Raw genomic sequence first — 22303 nt, forward strand, 5'->3', positions numbered from 1 at the left:
ATAAATTCTAACTTGAAAAAAATGTACTAGGACTTAAGCAAAAGTAGAAAGTTTTAAGATTAAAGTAAAAAAAAATTCATGTTATTAGTGATCAATGGTTAATTTTTCTTTAAGCATAACTATATTTCTACTGGGTTAATAATTAGGGATGGCAACGAATACCAAAATCAATACTCAAGTACTCTGTCATTTTTTCGATAGAGTACATGGTTACTCGGATGATTGACAGTGATCTTCAAAGTTTATCACACAATATCAACACCGTCCGCATGCTACTTTCATTTTCTATTTAAATTCATAGAATTCTGTAGATAGTAAATAGGACTGCACGGGAGACAAATTAATTATAATTAAATCAACAACATAATATTTTACAACGTTTTGATTAATGCAATATCAAGTTATAAAACATGTATAACAGTTCATATATATTATTTTTCTTCTTGAAATAATATAGACTGATCGGTGGCAACAAAAGTTTAACACGGTCTAAATACTAGTTACCTTTATTTTTACATTCATGATAGCAATCGGCCCTTTGTTGTTTTCAAAACAGTTACTTCGGCTACACAATTAAAGGTAATCATAAGAGGCTGGATGACATAAGCGACACAGGTGCGCGTGTCACACTGTTGATCGCCTTGTTAAATTTATGATATCATTTTCGCACCTCTGCAAGGATGTTTTGATTGCATTTAACGGGTATTTATGAAGATACATGATAATCTCCGAATTTCTGAACTAATTGGATATTACCAATCTTTCTAAATCGAAAAAAAATAGAAAATATATATTTTTCTGTGTAATCGAGTATCAATATTGTTAACCGATATTCGGACCTTCGATTGAGTACTCGGTTAAACGGTTACTCGTTGCCATCCCTATTAATAATGCATTAAGGGCAATTTTGCATATTTTGAACTCTTTTGTAATTAACATGGGATGTTTCTGAGTAGTAAAAATAATTTATAATTATTTCATGTGGAGTAACTATATACCTTATTTTTGAGTAGTAAAGATAGTTGAATTATTTCAGTTGGTGTAACTATACTGGCATGGGAGCAGTTCCCCTACAGAAGCAGTACCCTTATTTTTCGTTTAATCGTTTTGTTTTTACTTGCATATGCATGAAGAAGACAAAATCTAAGTGTCAGTTCAGCTATATGTATAAAAAAATTTCATTTTAAATCACTTTCACCTGTCGGTTGTCAAAACGTGACAAAACATGACTTTGTAAACATTGGGGGGTTCCGTCCTTGCGTGCATGCGCAAAAAAACTTACATATGAGGAGGCTAAAGACTTTTCCACTAATACCACCCGAGTACAGATAAGTGGGCAATATCATGAAAATCTGTTTAATTTTCAGAATTTCTACCTGTATTACTATATGAAATAATGTTATGGCTTCAATTATTAAATATCACGCATTCCACTGCATAGATACAAGCGTTTAGTCTGCACTCTATATCCTGAATTACATCTATTAACCTCTGTGAAAATGGTCATTTCAACAATTATAAATGAAAAATAGATCTGATATAACAACATTGTATAATTAGGATGGGTTATGTTTTATGTATGGGTAGTACTTTTCTTCTTACAAAATAATAGATAATTTTGGTACCCCATATCAGGCCTCGTAACTAAGGGCTATTCTATGTTTAGAACATAATGGAATTTCAATAATTTGTGTGACAAGCCGAATATTGATGTGTAACGATCAATTTTTTGGTGAGTTAGTGTTATAAAAAATAATTTTTATGCCCCCACAGAGTGGGAGCATATAGCGTTGCACTTTTACGTCCGTCTGTCCGTCCGTCCGTCCGTATGTCCCGAAATCTTGTGAACGCACTCCTCTTAAACCGGATGGCAGATTTTGCTTAAACTTCCAGGGATGAACAACCTTAATGTGTAGATGGTAGTAAAGGAAGGAATTTTTGCTGCGTCCAAATTTAACAGAATTATGGCCCTTTGTTGACTTTTTCACTATATACCATATAGAAATTTTGTGAACGCAACTCCTCTTAAACGGGATGGCAGATTTTGCTTAAACTTTCAGATATGAACAACCTTAATGTGTAGATGGTAGTAAAGGAAGAAATTTTTGCTGCTACCAAATTTAACAGAATTATGGCCCTTTATTGATTTTTTCACTATATACCATATAGAAATTTTGTAAACGCAACTCTAGAGTAAATCTATTCAAAAAGAAAACATGTGCAGATAATTTGCTCTGAAGTTTTTCTGCAAAATATGTTGTTTTAGTGATATTATAGTAATAATTTTTATATCAAATGGAAATTTAAAAAATAGTGCATTAGATGGTGAAATATAATGAAAAATAAATAAAGATTTATGGAGATATTTGATAAAGAAAATTTTTTCTATTGTTTGAAATCATTTGCTTTTTTGGATTATGTACATGGTGTAAGACTTTTTATTTTACCTGGATTTTTACCTGTAATTGTAAGGATAATGGATTAAGCTGATTAAGCTGGACTATAATTTAATCACATACAAAGGAAATTCTAAGGATACAATTGGACAATAATAGATACTACACTTTGAATAATTGTTTAACAGTAAAACTTTGACAGCAAGGATAAGAATTGATAAAATGTCTAGTAAGGGTCAAGGATCAGGACAAGGGTCAAAGGACAACTCTACTGGTACAAAATTTAAAACATCAATGAAGGGGAACACAGGAAAAAAACCTCCAGCTAAAAGAGCAATTTCAGAAGTGAGTAATGACAGCACATTAAAGTAATGACAGCATGAATATGTCATTAATACAAAATCAGCTAGACTTAATGTCAGAAAATCTTGAAGAGCTTAAAGGAGACTTAAAAGGTATCATAAAAAAAGAAGACATAGAATCAATAATTTCAAGATCAATCACCCAATTACAGCAAAAAATGGAAATCATTATAAAAAAAGAGATTCAAGAAAAAACTAAAGAGTTAAATGACAAAATAAGTTCACTTGAGTTTGAAAATAATCATTTGAAGGAAAGTCTGACACAAACAAAGACAGAGACCGGAAAAAGGCTAAGCACAATAGAAGAAAGAATATCTCAAAATGAAAAAGCTGTCAAAGATGCCAACAAAAAAGCAATCATAATGAAACAGTACTCCAGAAAAAAATAATATAAAAATAATGGACATAGCTGAAGATAGAAATGAAAATATCCAAATATTGACAGATAAAGTAATAAACCTTCTGCAACAAAAAGATGTCAAACTTGAGAAAGAAGAAATAGCAGCTATCCACAGACTACCTTCAAGGAATCACAAAATAAGACCTGTCTTAATAAACACTAATCAACAATGATGCCAAGTCCAAAATAATGAGGAAAAAGGAAACCATGAAAGATGCAGGACACAAGCTGGTAGATGATGTTACAACATTAAACTCTGGTTTAATAAACCGTTTACTGTTGCACCCTTCAATAAAAAGTGCATGGTTCTTTAATGGATCTGTCTATGGACTAACTGAAATGGATGAAAGAATAAAATTTGACTTGTATGACAATATTAATGAAGTGATAAAAACTTTCAGAGAAAAGAGGACCCATGTAAAGACAACATCTACAAGATAAATGTATCATAGACAGGACAAAGAGAACAGATGAAATATATATGTAATTATAGACTAAAATATAATGATTTCTTTTTTTTTCAGTTGTTTTCAAAAAATTAATGTGTCCAGCAATTAAAGACAATTATTTAAAAAGTTAAAATGTACATATTTCTAGATTATTTTTCAATAAATTCTTATGTTGATATAAGCAAAAATGGCTACATTTAAGTAGCTTTTTAATATATTTATTTCTTAACTAAGTGATTTTCTAAGCAGGTGATAGTTAATTCTTAATAACATGCTATACCTATGTACATGTAAATTATTTAGTTATTTATAGAGTATTGGAAAATTGTATTATCATATAAGGCCATTTCATGCTATAAATGATAAATCCTATTTGCCAAGTAATGCTTAAAATAGATCTGTGGATTGAAGACCTTGACAATTTATAAATTCTTGTATAATATACATTATACGTATAAAAAAATTTCTATATTTTTAAATACAATAATTGTTATTTTGATCTGGCAATAGGTATATTTATTAAATAAATGGTCTATATCTTAAATAAAGTACTTGTTATTTTGAACTGGTAATTATATATTCATAAAACTTGTGAGTGAAATATGGATGAAATAAACACTTACTTTTATTTTCATCTTTTCTCAATAGAAATCTTATTTTATTCATTATCATATGCTATTTATGTGTATTTATGTATCACTTTTTAATGATAATGTTAAAGAATTCCAATTTCTCTATCTACAAAAAAACTTGTCCAGTAAGTATTTAGTTTTGCTGCTGGTTAACATCTATCTCTCGCCTTTATCGGGAGGGAGTTTTACTTTCAGTGGGATGGTTAGACTCACTGGGTAAAATATGGTATACAATATCCTGTGAGGTTGCCAGTAGTAATTCTATTACTGCTATGATAGAGAAATATTGACTTATTACTTATAACATTAATTTTTGTCTAATATTTACTCTAAGTTTCATATTACACTTTATGTTACCAATGATCACATGATGTGTTATAATTGTTTTATTTATCTATTTGCATAACAAAGTCTAAATAAAACATATTTTCTGTTCTATATAATTTACAGAAAATTCAGTTTGTTAAATTGTTTATGAATAAAATATTTGTTTCTGTTTTTCATTTGTTTACTTGTGAATACCACAACAAGTGAAAATTATTTGTTTTATACTCCTCTAAGAGAATGAATCACACGTTTATGAGAAAATCTTTGATATCCTCTAATTTATAATTTTCATTCATTGAAAATGTTATTCACTTAGAAATAACAATGAAAAAGAATGTTTCAATTTTTGATATAATTAGATGAAACATAAACATATTATGCATCTTCTACAAAAAATTTTTCTTCAATAAGTAAATTTACTTGTTTATTGGCAAAATGTATTTCATTCTTTATATACAAACAAATTTTTTTTATATTTTTGAGGTCAAATATGTTATTTAGAAGTGTTTCTCTGGGTCCATGTACATATTGTATTTACTTTACTTAAGTGTAGCTATGTATATTGTAGATATAGTGTTGAATGTATTATTGTAAATATTAGTTATGAGTAGTCTTAATATCTTCTCTTACAATTGTCGAGGTTTACACGATAGTATAAAGAGAAAAGATGTTTTAGATTTATTTCAGTCAAAAAAAGCTGATATTCTCTGCCTACAGGAAACACATTTTATAAAAGAAATTGAAAAGAAAATTTATTCTGAATGGAATGGTTTATGTTTTTACAGCCATGGTAAGTCTAATGCCAAAGGTGTGGCTATTTTATGCAGAAAAGGTTTAGATATAAAAATTAATTCTGTTAAAACTGATGATTCAGGAAATTTCATAATTTTTACAAATAATGCTTGATTCTATAAATTTCACATTAGTTAATATTTATGCGCCAAACATAGACAGTCCTAGTTTCTTTAAAAAACATTTTTGATACTTTAGATTCTTTTTGATGATAATGACTCTCTAATTATTTGTGGAGATTACAACCTTGTTCAAAATCCTGACTTAGATTATTATAATTATAAAAAAAAAAAACAATAATGTAAAGGCAAGAAATTTTTTAATAAGTATAATTATTGAAGAAAAAGACCTCATTGATCCTTTAGAGAACTGCATGGTAATATGAAAAAAATATACATGGAGACGAACCAACCCTATACAACAAGGTAGACTAGATTTTTTTCTTATATCAAATAGTTTATATCAGTTATGTACGAAAATGTGATATTGACATTAGTTATAAATCTGATCATTCAATAATATATTTAGATTTTTTGTTTTAGTTCTGTAAAGTCATGGAAAAGGTTTATGGAAATTTAATAATGCTCTGTTATATGACATTGAATTCCTTGATATTATAAATTAAAAAATAGATGAAGTAAAATTACAATATTGTTTATCAGTATACAATATAGACTATGTTTTAGATCCAAAAAACAAAGATGTAAATTTTGTTATAAATGATGAACTTTTTTTAGAACTCTTTTGATGGAAATAAGAGGTAAAACTATATCTTACAGCTCTTTATAAGGTCAAAGAAAGAAACACTTATGAAAAAAAAGTTAATTGAAGAAATTAATCTTATAGAGCAAAACCTGACAATTGAAAATAAAGACAAACTTTTACACACTTACAGAATGAATTGACTGAATTAAGAAATAGAAAAATAAGAGGTGCTATGATAAGGTCAAGGTCACAATGGATTGAATCTGGAGAAAAGCCTACTAGTTATTTTTTGAACTTAGAAAAAACACATTGTTCAGATAAAATTATTCCTTTTCTAGAACTTGATGATGGATCCTTTATATATGATCAAAAAGATATTCTTACAAAAGACATGTAGTTATTATGAAAAATTTATATAAAAATGTTGATATAACTGAAGAATCTAAGATTGATATGGAATTAGAAAATTGGTAATGTTACCAAGTTGTCTCAAAATGAAGCATTGAAATCTTGAAGGTCTACTTTCATATGATGAAGTTTCTTTTACATTAAAAAAACATGAAAAATGATAAAAGCCCAGGTTGTGACGGATTTACAGCAAATTTTTTTAAAAATATTTTGGAATAGAATTGGACATTTTGTTTGTAAAAGCTATAAACTTTGCTTATACTGTTAATTCTTTTTCTAGAAATCAAAAGCTAGGAACAATAACATGCATTCCAAAAGAAAAAAAACCAAAACAATTTTTAAAAAAATTGGAGACCAAGTAACTTTATTAAATGTAGTTTATAAATTAGCTTCAGGTTCAATAGCAAATAGACTTAAACTTGTTTTTAGATATTTTAGTTTCAAAGGATCAGACAGGATTTGTTAAAAATAGATATATTGGTGAGAACACTCGATTATTGTATGATATTATGAAATATACTGAGGATAATGATATACCAGGTTTAGTAATGATGATAGATTTTTGAAAAAAAGCATTTGATACGTTATCATTTAACATTTATAGAGAAATGTCTAGAACTTTTTCAATTTTGGTCCTATGTTTTAAAAAAAATGGATATCTTTATTTTTATATAATACTGAAACTTGTGTTATTTTAAATGGATTTTTATCAAAGTTTTTCAAAGTTAAACGAGGTTGTAGACAAGGCGATCCTATTTCACCTTATATCTTCATTTTATGTGCAGAGATTTTAGCAATAAAAATAAGACAATGTAAAGATGTTAAAGGTATAAATATAGATGGGGAGGAATATAAAATTACACAATTTGCTGATGATACTTCACTTTTGCTAGATGGATCAGAAAAATTCCCTTAATACTGTTTTAAAGTTATTAAAACACGTTTTCAGAAAATTTTCAGGATTGAAAGTAAATTTTGATAAAACTAAAGTTATTTGGATAGGCTCTCTCTTAAATACAGTACAAAGATCAATTAAGACAAAATGGAAACTGACATGGGTGATACACAGTTTAAATGTTAGGTTTGATATTTGATGTTGATTTAGAAAAAATTGAATAGAGTTTAAATTTTAATGAAAAACTTCAAAAAGTTAAAAAATAGTATAGGATACTGGAAAAAAAGAATGTTAACACCTATAGGAAAAATTACTGTTGTTAAGTCATTACTCCTTCCTTTATTCACTCATTGCTTTACAAGTTTACCCAACACCTAATTCAGCATTTTTGAAAAACACTTAATGACTTATTTTATAAATTTATATGGGAAGGTAAAGCAAAAGATAAAGCAATCAGTAGTTATTAAAAACATATCAGGAAGGTGGTCTAAATATGATTGATATTGATAGTTATATACATTCTATAAAGATAAAATGGTTTAAAAGGTATGTTAGTAATACTAACAGTAAATGTTATAAGCTAGTGATGGCTTTATTCAATATTGATAAAGTGTTTAGCACAGGTAAATTGTTTTGTAAATTGACAATTGATAAAATTAAAAATGCTTTTTGGATAGATGTTTTAAAAGCTTATATGATTTTTACAGATAAACTTTGTATAGACAGTTTAGAACAAGTGTTACAAATGCCATTGTTTTACAATCATAACTTGTTAGTAGGAAATAGATACTTTTATATCAAAATTTTTTATGAAAAAGGAATCAGATTTGTTAATGATATTATTAATCCCCAAGGCGATTTTGTAGATTTAACTTACTTAGAGCAGGTGACACAAAAACAAGTACATTTTTTACAATATCATAGTTTGAAAAAAGCAATATTATTATATACACAAAAGCTTAACATTTCTATTTGTAAAGATTTTATTAATGTTCAATACCCTATTATGAGTTGTTATATAAAACCTATTTTAATTACACAAAAATAACAAAAAGTATGTTTATGAAATTCTAGTTAGAAATCAAGATGTACCAACATGTCAAGAAAAATGGAACTCATTTTTTACAAATTTTGATTATAAATTGGAATTTAATATATAGTTATGTATTTAAATGTACCAAAGATTCCTATATTCAGTGGTTTCAGACAAGAATAATTCATAGAACTTTAGCAACAAACTCACTTTTATTCAAAATGAAAATTGTCAATAGTAAAATGTGTACTTTTTGCAATTGCCCAAGAGGAAACTCTGTTTGCATTTATTTTGGGAATGTCCAAAAATTCAATTGTTATTTCAATATCTGAAGACAAGATAGATAATTTGGATGATAATTTTAATTGTAAATCATTTATTTTAGGTTCTGAAGTTAATGATTTTAAAAATGATATTTTGTTTTTTAGAATTGAAAAGATATATTTATTTGTCAAAGAGAAAAATCGTGTTACCTACAATACCTGGTTTTAAAAATAGTCTTAAATTGGCGTGGAATATTTACAAAAATACAAATTTGACCAAACATGTAAATGAAGGATGGCAAATTGTAAAGAACTTTAATAAACTAATAGGCTACACTAAATCAATTTACCCCAAAACCAATATTCTTTGTTTTGTTTTGAAGCTGTTGCATAATACATTATCATACATAATTGTTATACATATTATATGAAAATTGATTGAATGTTTGAAATATAATGTATATTATAATTATATAAAAAATATTGTTATAGATGATGATTTTAAATATTATGTAGATATCATGTAAGGTATCAAGAGGGATGACCCCGACCCTCTCATACCTATTACGGGGTTACCCAGTTGGGGCCTCAAAAAAAAAAAAAAAAAAAAAAAAAAAAAAAAAATTATGGCCCTTTATTGATTTTTTCACTATATACCATATAGAAATTTTGTAAACGCAACTCCTCTTAAACCGGATGGCAGATTTTGCTTAAACTTCCAGGGATGAACAACCTGAATGTGTAGATGGTAGTAAAGGAAGGAATTTTTGCTGTGACCAAATTTAACAGAATTATGGCCCTTTGTTGATTTTTTCACTATATACGATATAGAAATTTTGTGAAAGGCAACTCCTCTTAAACCGGATGGCAGATTTTGCTTAAACTTCCAGGGATGACAACCTTAATGTGTAGATGGTAGTAAAGGAAGGAATTTTTGCTGCGACCAAATTTAACAGAATTATGGCCCTTTGTTGATTTTTTCACTATATACCATATATATGTTGTCAGTGGGGGCATCCGTGTCCTTTGGACACAGTTCTAGTTAAGTAACTACGATTGTATGGGAACTGCTCACATGCCTGTATACCTTGTTTCAGAGTAGTAAAGATATGTTATAATTATTTCAGGTTGAGTATTATTTTGGTTGGGTAGATTCATCCAGTTCATCAGATAGTCCTGTTTCCCCACCGACAACCCCGGTACTAACAGAGAATATAGCTGCCAAACTTTGCCACCCATTGTGCCAGTGTGATAAATGTAAACATATACAGAAAGTAGGTGTTGTTTTTATTTCTTTTCTCTTTTTTTTTTGTAATAAAATAAATTTTTCAGTTGTTTAATAGATATTTTGTGCTTTATGTGATTGTTAATATTTCATGGTTATTATGGTGATTGAAGGTGATTGTTTAAAGTTGCATGCCTCCAGATGATCCAAAATATTTTGCAAGGAAACCTTTTTTTTTTTTGGTAACTTACAATGATTGTAAGAGCCTTTTGCAATGTGTAAATTATTATATTTGTTCATTTCATGATATTTTACTTTTGAATACAAATTACATGTAATTTTTTTCTTGAAAATTAGCGTAAATCTGGAGACATGCTGCTTTAATAGTAAAATGTCTGTTCCTCGACAAGGTTATTGTTGGTTTAAGTCACCCTGGTGTCATGGTCATAAAAGGCCAAAATCTGGCAAGCTGAAAAAATAAAATACTGTAGACACTACCTAATAAATTTATTAGTTAATGCAGAATTTATTTTAGTTTGATTGTGTAGGAAGTTAGGAGCTTATAGAAACCGTTTCTGGAACCAACCAGTATTGAATAAACAGTGTAAAGTTTCTTGCTCAAGGAAACATGGGCTTGCTCTTGAGAAAGGGGGTTGAACCCATCAAGCTCAGTTTATTGTTTAAGGTTATTATTTCATTACTGACACAATATTTGCAGCTCATATATAAATCTGCATGTGTTTAGTCATTTAGATAAAGTTTGTGGTATTGAACTTAAATACAGACATTATATCCTAAGTACATCTCCACAACAACCAGTGTTAATTTGAGTTGGATATTGCATACTGAATAAAGAAAAAAAACTTTTCTTCTTACAAAATAATAGATAATTTTGGTACCCCATATCAGGCTTCGTAACTAAGGGCTATTCTATGTTTAGAACATAATGGAATTTCAATAATTTGTGTGATAAGCTGAATATTGATGTGTAACGATCAATTTTTTGGTGAGTAATAAAGAAAAAAAACTTGATATATATTATCTAAATAAGAAATTTTGAATCATTTACAATACACGTATTTATGTTGAAGTCTATGCGAGTGATCTATTTAGGTTGATATGTGTTAGAACAAGAATGAGTGATATAGTTTAGTTGATTTGTTAGACAGAGAATGTAATTAAAGTTGTTGGGTATATATTTATAAAGTATTTGTTGTGGAATGTTAACCCTGGAATGGTAAGGAGCATGACTCCATCTATTGTCATATTATCTATACAGTCATAATTATACCATTCCTAAGTATTTACGGTCGGCATACTGGTTAATGGCATGATAAAGTTCTGCATGCTAAAAAAACCCACCCTGATCTGCAATGATGCTATATCTGTCTATAAGAAATACGTAATACAAGTTCATACTAGTAGATCCTTTTCTTTATCCAAGATATACTTTCAAGTTTAATTGTTTTGCTTTTAAGTTTTGGTTTGTTTGACAGCATGCAGTAAAGTATAATAGACTTACTCCAGAATTAAGAATATTTTGGGTTCTCCCCAGCTAATCAGTAGGCACAAACAAGCTTTTACAGTCAAGTTATATTTTCGATAATAAGCTTTTACAGTAATAGCTTTGATAATTAGCACAACAGGTAGACTAGGTCTACTGTGATGGGTAGTGCACCATAAAGCTATTATTGTAAAAGTTTGTTTGCACATTGTACCTACGGTTAGCTGGGAAAAACCCACATTTGCCGAGTTACGGATAACATCTATTTGTAAGATAAGTTATGCACTTTTGACAGCTTATTTGCTTGGTGTCAAGCAAGATAAAGTAGGGTTACAGTTAATACAAACTTATTTGAAGGCATGCTTTCCTTTGCCTATTTAATGTAAGTATGTTGATATAATTGCTGATGTAATGTTGAATCCAGATAATATATGCCCTGAAAACTGCCAGAAAAGTATCATCTTTACATGTACATGTACAGTTGACTCTCACTAAGTCAAAATCGCTTTACTCAAAATTCCTTGTAAGTCGAAGAATTTCTTAAGTCCCATCAAATTTCCTTCTTTATATTTGTATTTTAACTCCGCTTAGGTAAAATTTTGACTTACTGAGACTCCTGTTTAGTGGAAAAGAAAATTTGGTCCCGTCAATTAAAGTCCAACATTTTTAGTATAATTCGAAGCCATTTTTATGATAAGTTTGATTTTTTTTTAATCAAGATGTTCAAAACTCGACTTTCACAAAACGGAAACGGAAACAATTAACGTCAATTAAAAACATTTGCTTTACTAATGAATACTGGCAAACTTGCATTTATGTCATTGCTATGAATGTTTGTGTTTATGTTTCACTATTAATATACATGTATTCAATTTTGAATAATATATTTTTGTTCATTTATAATTTGTAGTTGTAAGTGATTTACCGTCATTTCAACGGTTAAATATTGCAGTATTGCTGCTATCAACAATAACAAACCTACTGCTTTGCTCATTCAATCAGGCACATGTATATGCATGTACGAATGTCAACGTAATGGAGGCAGATCCAGGTTACTCGAATTCCGTTTCTCTCGAAGTAAAATGCCCAGTCCCTTGGATTTCGAGTTACCGAGAGTCAACTGTATTAAGAACTGGTGTTTGGTGCATGCATGTTCTGCTTTGCGCTTTGTACCTTAGTATTTCATATTAAGTTTAAGCATTTTAAATTTTTTTTTTGAAGCGCTTGGTTCTATATGTTTTCTGATTTTGTTTGATAATTAACAATTTTCTTTTTGGAACTTCTATATATGAGTATATTTAGATATAGAATTGTATGCAATCGTTTTAAACTTGCTCAAATGAATAAATGAAATTGGAGTCATATTACATGTAAAAGTCTGAACAAAATGCAATACATTTCAAGATTTGTATGTCATCAATATTTGCTACAAAAAATTATACTTGCCGAAGTATTGACCTTGAATGTATTCTTACTGTTAAATAAAGCATATGAATAATTCAATATTCAACTTTCTTTAATAAAATATGTGCTTTTTCAGCATTCCAGTGTGAACACATTACATGTGAACTGTCAGAACAAGAAAGGGTTTGCTCCCCTGCATATAGCTGTGATAGAGGATTATATGGAGGTACTTCGGTTACTGTTGAAGAAAGGAGCTTTTGTGAATGTACAGACACATAAACATATAACACCGTTACATCTTGCCTGTTACCATAATCAGACTGAGGTAAGTAACTCTGTGTATGTCCTACATACATATGTTATAATTATAATATAGTCCTATAATACCATTGCTAGCCTAGTAACATAACAGATATCAGCAGGTGCCCCTGCCAACATTAGTTTTTTATGCCCCCGTCCACCCCCCACCCCCCAGTGAAAAGAAGAAAAAACAAACACCAAATCTTGAAGTGAAATTCATTTTAAATAAAATAAAAAACTAGTATATGACTTCAGCAACTAACACCATTCAATACAATACAATACAATACAATACAATACAATACAATACAATACAATACAATACAATATCTTTATTGCTTCATAGGCCACCAGCCCAAAACAAAACATAGTTTACAAGTTTTTGTTTACATATGTACAAAACAGTGTTAAAGTATTATGGTAATAGTCAAATACAGTAATACATGTATATCATCAAAATTCACTGCTATTTTAATAGAAAAAAAATCTTTCTATAAAGTTTGTCTGAAATAGAAATTGTAATTGAGAATTAATTTTATACATTTTCAACAGTTTAACCTTATCCGAAACAAAATGTAAGGCAAAACATGCTAAAACGTAGTTTATCGCAAACTCAAATGTATACATTGAAAAATTTTGAATCAACAATAATAGACTTAATGTAGAATTTAATCATATTGGCATTAATGATTTGCACACGTTTGCTAACAATGTATAAATAAAGCATAAATGTTCCTTCAAATGAAGAAACCGACACTTTAATTTGTATCTATTTTAGTATGTGTTATGTGAGTTTAACTTCATTACATTTAAAAGTAAAATGTCATATAAATATTGGTAGAAATTAATTTAACCAATATGTTCAGATCTATATTGTAGACCATAAAATATGAATTTAGCTAAATTTAACAACAGCGATTCTGAGTCAGTATTCATGAGTATGTTAAACTTGTTAATTGATGGTGAAACCCAATATTTTCTAGGAATATATAGCTTCCTTAGAGAGCTATATGAATTGCAGACAAGAACAAAGTGATATTCTGTTTCAATACATTGGTCTTCTTGACAAAGTTCGCACACTCTTTCTTCTCTATTTATGTTTCTATATCTTCCTTTTTCTATATTTAAGGCATGATTTGAAATTCTTACTTTGGCTAAGGCACTTCTAAATTTTCTTATTTTAACAATTTCCAAATATTTTTCGTGTCCAAAGTTTGTTTTAAAGTTAGCATAACACTGTAGTTTTGAACTAATGTGTATTTTTGACGACCATTCTTGGAGAAATTGGTCTTTTAATCTTTGTGTGAACGTATGTATAAAAAAAATTTCATTTGAAACACACTGATTTTGCCATATGTATCCAAAGCCGTTTCTTAAAAGTAAGTTTTTAATTTCGGTGGCCCAGTTGTTTTGACCTTTTTCATCCAAATTCATAAGCATAAGATAACACATTCTATGCTGTCTTACAGTCAATTTTAAATTAATTTAAGATGTAAAAAAAAACCAGACATTTATAAAAACATCGTACATGTATGTTTACAGATGGTAGAATTGTTAGTTAAGAGTGGAGCTGATGTTAACATACGAGATCAGCATGGAGAGATAGCCTTACACCTAGCTGCTGCCAAATGTAACCTTCCTACTGTTACATTCCTCCTACAGGTTAGTAAAGTCTTATCTGAATGATCATATCTGATCTGGAATATCTCAATTATCAAATGTCAAAAAAATGTAATAATTAAAAATTGACTAAATTTGAAGCTTTAATTTCTTATAAATCAATTTTGCCAAGGCATTAATAATAGCTAAATAAAGTTGGTAGTTTTATCCATAAAACATTATTTTCCAGTGATAATCTTTGTCTTTAACTACAAAATTACACATACTGTTTAATTATTTTTATGTACAGGAAATTGATTAAGAAACTGTTCACTGAAAATTTGCCAGCTGTCAAAAGAGTTGTTATGCTTTTATGTCATTGACAAAATTTACTATAAAATTACGTGTTTGAATGTTTATTTAGCGCTCAAGCACAGTAAACCTTGGAAATGTGAATGGGAACACTACACTACATCATGCTGTATGTACAGGAAACCTAGACATTATAGGCATCCTGTTAAAGTATGGGGCCAATCCTGATGCACTTAATAAACACCACAAGTCTCCTGCAGATATGACAAAGGTTTGATTTCTCTGCTGTAACTTCTTGTAAGATAAAGTACAGTCGAAAGTTTTGCTAAATTTTGAGTGCTAGAAAGAGCTGAGCATTGTACCATTGGAACAACAAAATTTTTGAATTTATTATCTCTGCAACTATTAACCCAAGACATTGTTACAGTAGTCATTCATTCTGTGTCTTTGATATAAGCAATGTTTGCTTTTTCCTGTTAAAGTCTTCATGTTGAGATCATTTAGGTTCTATAAATCATTCCTTGTAACTCTTATTATTAACTACACCTTATATTATAACAATATTTTATAATTTGAAATTAATAAATAATTGCAGGATCCTGTGATATTAGATATGTTGAAAAAGAAATCTGAGGAGTTACGCAACAAGTTGACCCCTGTAACCCCTACAATCCAACAGACATCAGTACCAAAATCTGAGTCTGCTCCAGAACATCTTAGAGATAAACAACAACAACAAGGTAATACCACTTCTATAATAAAATGTTGAGTGTGAGAAGCAGTTATATGAAGATGTCAGGGCTGTGCCACCAGTATTGATTCAAATATGAGCCCGTTCTTCCATTTTATTGCTTGCTTAAATTGAGCTTTTTGATTACAATCCCTTAAGTTTACAATTTTTAGTTTCAATTTAAAAGGCAAGTCCAGTATATAATTTGATGTTAACCTATTTACACCGCTTCCACTTTTAAGCTTTGATGTGAAGACAGTAGTTACTGTTTCTGCTTTATTTATTGTAAATATTTGTCAATTATCAATCATTATGGTGAAATTAGATTTATATGCATCATCATATGAAAAAATAGGTTATAGAAATGTAACTTCATTGAAAATGTCATTTTGTAGATTTAAAGGGTTTATTTGTTTGTATTAAAAGTGTTTTAAGTACTGAAACTGTTTTCAATCTTTATGTTAATTTAAGAAATATTAACACTGTTTAATTAAACATTTTCATTGTTTCATGTTCTAAATTTTGCATGTCTGCTTTGGTTACTTTGTTTGAATTGCTTCGCAAGTTATTGCATTACTAACATATTCCAGGAAATGAAAAACTGAGAAAAATGGTTTCCAATGTTGAAGACAAGCATCTAAATACGCTACAACAAATTGGTCAAGGAATAAAAACATTTGACAGACAAAGAAAACTTAAGAGAAGTCAGACGTTTGACCACAGCTCTCCAGCTATAAATGATGCTAGTCTAAAACTAGCTTTATCCATACAACACTTTGATAAAGAGAAAAGTTTACGAAAGGCTCAGACGTTAGATAGGACGTCCTTGAGTTTAAAGTCATTAGAACATTCCATGTCTATACAGCACTTTGATTTCCACAGTTTAAAACATGTGGAGTCTGTAGATAAAAGTAGTCCTCTTCATTTATATTCATTAACAAGAACTTTTAGTTGCTATAGTGACTATTCTGATACACCCACTGAAGAACAACACAAAGATATACAGGGAGGTAACTCTGATTTTACTGAAAGAACTATTGAAACAGGAGATGATTCTGTAATAAAGGAAGAATCTGTAGAAGAAGTTGATAAAAATATGCATAAAGATAATAGTGACCTTATTGATCAGATAGTGGAAGAGACTGATCCAGATTGTGATAGATTAAATAGTGATAATGGAATAACAACAGGGGGTAATGAAAGGAAAAATACAATACAATCTGATAGTGAAAATGTAGATTTAAACAGACAGGTTTCTGAAAGCAGTGCAATAAAAAGCTTAGTCGAAATTCCTAGTAGTCAAACTGAAGGTGATGTGAAACCTTTAACTGAAGGTAAAACAAATGAAGTTGAAGCTGAAGGTTATGCATGTGAAGGTGATGAATTGTCTACGGAAATCTGTGATGAATTGTCCACTGAAAACCATGATGAAGTGTCTACTGAAATCCAAGGAACCAAACAAGCTGAGGTCAATGATGTTAATGTAATAGATACTATCCAATGTGATGTAACACCTACAGTAAATATCCCACATGATGAAAACTATGTAGATAGAGAAGTCCTTGAACCTGTAGATGATGAAAAACATAAAACCAATGAGATGAATAGGGAAGATGCCTGTGATAAAGACAATATATCAGACTCATGCAAAGATGAAACTGCTGGTACAAAATTTTGAAAAACATCATGTGATATGGTCCAAAGTAATGTTAAACCAGTTACTGCTGGAATTGAAAACACTGAGGACATCTAAAATAAATATGCAATGATAGCAATGGTAGCAATGGCAGAACAATTGTAAAAGTACTAGATAAGATTGGGACAAAAATGATTTTATGGAATAAAATTTTTGTGTCAGTTTATATTGAAAATATGCAAATTTCTAGGACATTGTCATTTCTCTGGGATAATATGTTTTATTTGCAGTTCATGTCAAACCATGTATTGAAGCAGTTCATGATTGTATAAAAATATTGCCATGTATTATATTCACCGTGAAATATACAAGATAAAACTAGGAAATTACAAAACGAAATGATTGCAATGTATGTTACTCCACAATTTATACCAAATAATCTGATAATGATAAAAGTACATTTGTATAAAATATCATGTTATGACTATGCTTATCTTTAAAGGCTTTGTTATTTTGCTTCTGTTAAAGAGTTAATCTTTTGATTGATTTCTTGATTGTTTTTTCAAAAACTTTTGTTATTGCAACTCAAACATAGTAAAGTTACTGGGAGTATTGTCGGCATGAAGCTACTGTGGTTAAAAAAAAACTCCGGTGAAATGATAATCATTATATTGTTAAGAAGAATTTTTGCATTTTATGTTTATATTGATTAGATCCTGAAAACTTATGTTTAATATTTTTGTATATTAGAAACTTTTAAGTGTTACGAACGCATTGCATTAAGTGCTATTTGAGTGATATTTTTTTCATCTTACAGTAAAAAAAAAAGCATTTTAAATTTGCTGGGTTTTGAAATTTGACTTTAGATAAATGCTGATATAATTATAATGGAGATACAGATGTTAAATGGTTTTATCAATGTATAAGTTCAGCTATTTTGAATGATGGAACATAGAAGTATTTTGTATCTTGTAATGTACGTTAGTTTTGATTATCTCAATGACAGTACAAATAATTATAACAATTTTTGAAATCAAAAGGTGATTTAGTAAATGAAAAGTTGATATGTAAATTATATGATGACTAATTATGTGCAATAAACTATTATTAAAGTGCTATAGTTATATATACATTGTACACATATATGTATAGACTTTATATCAAAAGAATCATGACTTAGTTCTTTAACGCAGATTTGATTTTTTAACACACGATAAACTGTTTGAAGGGCATTATTGTATGTTTTTTCTAAAACTGTCTAGACTGCCATGAGAAGGGTATTTATCCAGCAAATGTGTTCTTAATAAGTGCCAGTATGTGTGTACAAACAATGTTGGTTACTTGACCAAATTGAAAACGAGGCTGAGTATGATGATCTAATTATAGCGAAAATAAACAATGGCGTCTAATGTTGATGATTTTCTAGATCTAGTGATGATTCACACTCTGAGAAATTACTCTTGATTTATCCCTGTTAATAAGCCTTATTATCCAGAACATCAGTGGTTCTGCTCGTTAGTGGTTCTGCTCGTTAGTGGTTCTGCTCGTCGGTGGTTCTGCTTGGGTGCCCACTTGTGCTTGAAAAAATGCACGGAAGGGCATCTAAGGTCTTCCTCCACCGTACAATGTAACAGTAAAGCTGGAAGGTGTGATGTAAAACCGAACTTATTTTAGGATCACTTTTGGTCATAATGTCTTTTTTCCCTTGCAGTGCTTATGGGGTACATTTGAAATCCAGAAATTATTCCATCCTTCGATTTGAATAATTTCTAAATGTGATAAGCTAGTATCAGGGTTTTATTTTATGTGCATATTATAATGTTATTGACATTATGATGTAATTGACATGTTTGTAAAACATGTAGTAAAATGTTGATAATTTTGTTAACTATAAATGTTATGTTACTTATAATACACAACTATTAAAAGTTACAGTATAATGAAAAATAAATAATTTTGAATATATTTCTTGTTGACTCTGATGTTTTCATTTTCCATTTGATTACATATAAATCGTATATCATGCAGTCAAATACAACATGTGATACATAAAATTAGTAAAAATAGATTTTTGAATCTGATTAAAAAATTGTCATCTACTAAAAAAAATTGTCTTCCACCAAACCACCAGTTACCACTTTGAAATGAATTCTGATTGGAGGCAGTTTTCTACCATGTAAGAATTTCCTTGCTATCCAGCTTATAGAAGGTTCGTTTTTAAAACTCCCTCAGAAGCTTCTGTGTATCTATAGAATAATTCACAAAGATGAATGTAGGGGCTGTCTCCAACAGTAAAACTTCTTGACTTGACGGTTTTAAAACCTTAACCTGCTGGAACCAAAAGTGATAAGCCTTATTTCCACAAGTATAGAGCCAGGCCAGTCTGTACATCTGTGAAGTCTGTCTGACCAGGCTCTATACAGTTGGTAACAATTATTTTGGTAGTTTGACATTGATGTCCCTGAAACTTTTAATGGACTGTTCCAAATTCAAAGCAAGGTGAATCAATTTATTACATATTTGTAATATGTATATTTCAGCAGGTTGAGGGCAATGTATCCAGGTTTCAGAATAATGAAACACATTCACTTCTTAGATTTTCTCACAGGTGGACAGTTCCAAAGATTATGAATGAACAGAATTGATATATGCATGTACATGGTCAGTTTCATCATTGACTTTTCTGGTGTACAAAGATCTTTGCTTCCTGTTCATGCATTATTGCATTGCTATGTGAAATCCGGCCATAGTTATTTGCCTTCCCTTGATCACAATGAGGAGGTAAATCCACATAAAAGATTTGCTCAGAGTGTTATTAAAGTTGCCACTCGGCTCAATGTTTATATAGAACATACAGTGAAAATAATTGTGGTCTGAGACCTGATGTGCTACTTGATAATTATTACCTTTGTAAAATTTAAGGTGTTCATAGTTACTTCCCTTGGAATGTTCATGGTGCAATACAGGCATTATCATAGTCTTACAGACCTACATCAAATTCTGCAATAAATATAGAAGTTAAATGTGTTACTGTTATTATAATATTGTAACATATTTGTATAGCCAATATTGTGTGATATAACCCCCAAAAAGAGAAAAACCTTTGATTTACAATGATAAGTCTTTTCAGTTTTAAGTCTTAACTTTACCTTGAAACTATAATGTATATTTACCTTTGGTTAAGGTATGAATCACTAAACTTGTTGAAAATGTTTATATTATCTTTGTAAATATCTTAATTATACTGAAATGTTAACATGGTCTATAAATTTTCTTAAAAGTTTGAGAAATATAATTTCATTAATTTTTTTTTTGCCACATTTTATGTCCCTTTTACAATTTAAGATTTTCAATAGAAGTCAATATCTAGATTACCTGGAAGAATTTATGTAAAAAAACAAATTATTAAAAAACAAATTCATATATAATATTTAACACTCAAAATTCAAAAGTTTTGAGATTCCTACTTAGCTTCTATTTCTAGATACTGGTCATCATAAGGGTAACATGTTACATGTTTTCATTGGTCAGATTTTGTCAGCGACCAAACTTACGTAGAGGATGTTAAATGTGTGTTACTAGGGTTCAATTCTGAATTCATTTAATGATATAAAATAAAATTATATGAGCATCAGTGGTATAATACCAATGTTACTGAGCCGCAAAAGTTGCACATGTATCATGTAAAAATTTATAATTTTTTAATGCCATCTTTGAGAGCCCAAAATTATATTGTTTGAGTGAGAGTTTAATTTTAAAGGAGCTCCACTCAACTGCTGAGGTCGAAGGCCTAAAAAATTAAAAAATTCAAATTCTTGCTCAGATCAAGTCAAGCTCTTAAAATGGAAAAATCTGCAAAGGATAATAAAGAAATATGCTCGGAATTAAACGGAAAATCCATTTTTTATGTGTTTCCTAACAAATTTTGCCTGAAAAGCATTCATTTGTAGGTCATTTTGCACTACATACATGTATGTGAATATACTGGAAGAACAGGTTGAAGTAATGATCTAAAATATTTGCACACAATTTATTTGTCCAAACCTACATCAAATGGTACATGAATATCGGAAAAATATTTCTTGTATCATCATGCCCGAAAAACCTCAGTGGAGTCCCTTTAAAGGTTGTAAGCTTGATCCTAGCTTAGTCATACCAGTATGTCTGTAGACAAAATGGTGCCTGTCTACATTGTCAGAAACAAATTATATGATCATTTGAATAATTTATCCGATATCATCTGAAAAAGCAATAGAGGGCGAAAAAAATATAAACATATTTATGCCTGTTTTAATTGGATTGTTATTGTCCATATGAGAACTTTACAAAATATAACTCATTTAATATGCTAATTATACGTTAGAGAGTCGTTCTATGTAGATGTAACATGTGATCATCGTGGCTGTATTCTCACACGGTAAAATCATAATTGATGTGTCTCGGATCCCCCCACTGTATCCTCGCTCACTTACTGTACTTCACAATTGTTACAATTCTCACATTCGGCCCTATTTTAACGATAGATCATCTTTATAGTTAATCTGAGGGAAATGATTGCTTCAGGTAAGAAAATTTCATTAAAATTTTTTAAATGTTTTGACAGAAATGTGATCATAGAAGAAATTCTCTCTCTTATTTTTACAATGAGGCTTTCATTTTATTTTTATATACTATATTTAATTAGGCCTTTGAAAATTCATATTACACTTTTTATATACTTGTTTTTTTGTTGATAAGTTTACATGACTTAAATCTGCATAGTTCTTGTTATTTTGTTGTAATGTAAAAGAGAATTACTTTGTTATGTGGTTTCATATATTTTATTCTTTAATTTTTCTTCATGCATTATTTATATTTTCATGGCCATGTTAAAACTCCCGACCATTGCATGTCTTTTCCCTTGCTTTATAGCAGATTATGATTATAATTTC

General features: G+C 29.4%; 1 protein-coding gene across 3 annotated transcripts in view; it reads left to right on the plus strand.

Moving 5' to 3' along the window:
- LOC132726011 (ankyrin repeat domain-containing protein 27-like) overlaps window positions 1–18647 on the plus strand; it is a 45058-nt gene extending 26411 nt beyond the window's left edge. For 2 of the 3 annotated variants that reach the window (XM_060711251.1, XM_060711252.1), the window contains exons 22-28: window positions 9790–9936; window positions 11095–11124; window positions 12932–13120; window positions 14638–14757; window positions 15119–15277; window positions 15602–15746; window positions 16327–18647. In XM_060711251.1, the coding sequence (XP_060567234.1) occupies window positions 9790–9936; window positions 11095–11124; window positions 12932–13120; window positions 14638–14757; window positions 15119–15277; window positions 15602–15746; window positions 16327–17414 (1878 nt within the window). In that variant the 3' untranslated portion in view covers window positions 17415–18647. The remainder of the gene's footprint in view (window positions 1–9789; window positions 9937–11094; window positions 11125–12931; window positions 13121–14637; window positions 14758–15118; window positions 15278–15601; window positions 15747–16326) is intronic. The other variant, XM_060711253.1, reaches the window with a different exon arrangement.
- The last annotated feature ends 3656 nt before the right edge of the window (window positions 18648–22303 follow it).

Source organism: Ruditapes philippinarum, unplaced genomic scaffold, assembly GCF_026571515.1.
Source record: "Ruditapes philippinarum isolate M1 unplaced genomic scaffold, ASM2657151v2 ctg79_1_1_1_1, whole genome shotgun sequence".
Taxonomy (NCBI): Eukaryota; Metazoa; Mollusca; class Bivalvia; order Venerida; family Veneridae; genus Ruditapes; species Ruditapes philippinarum.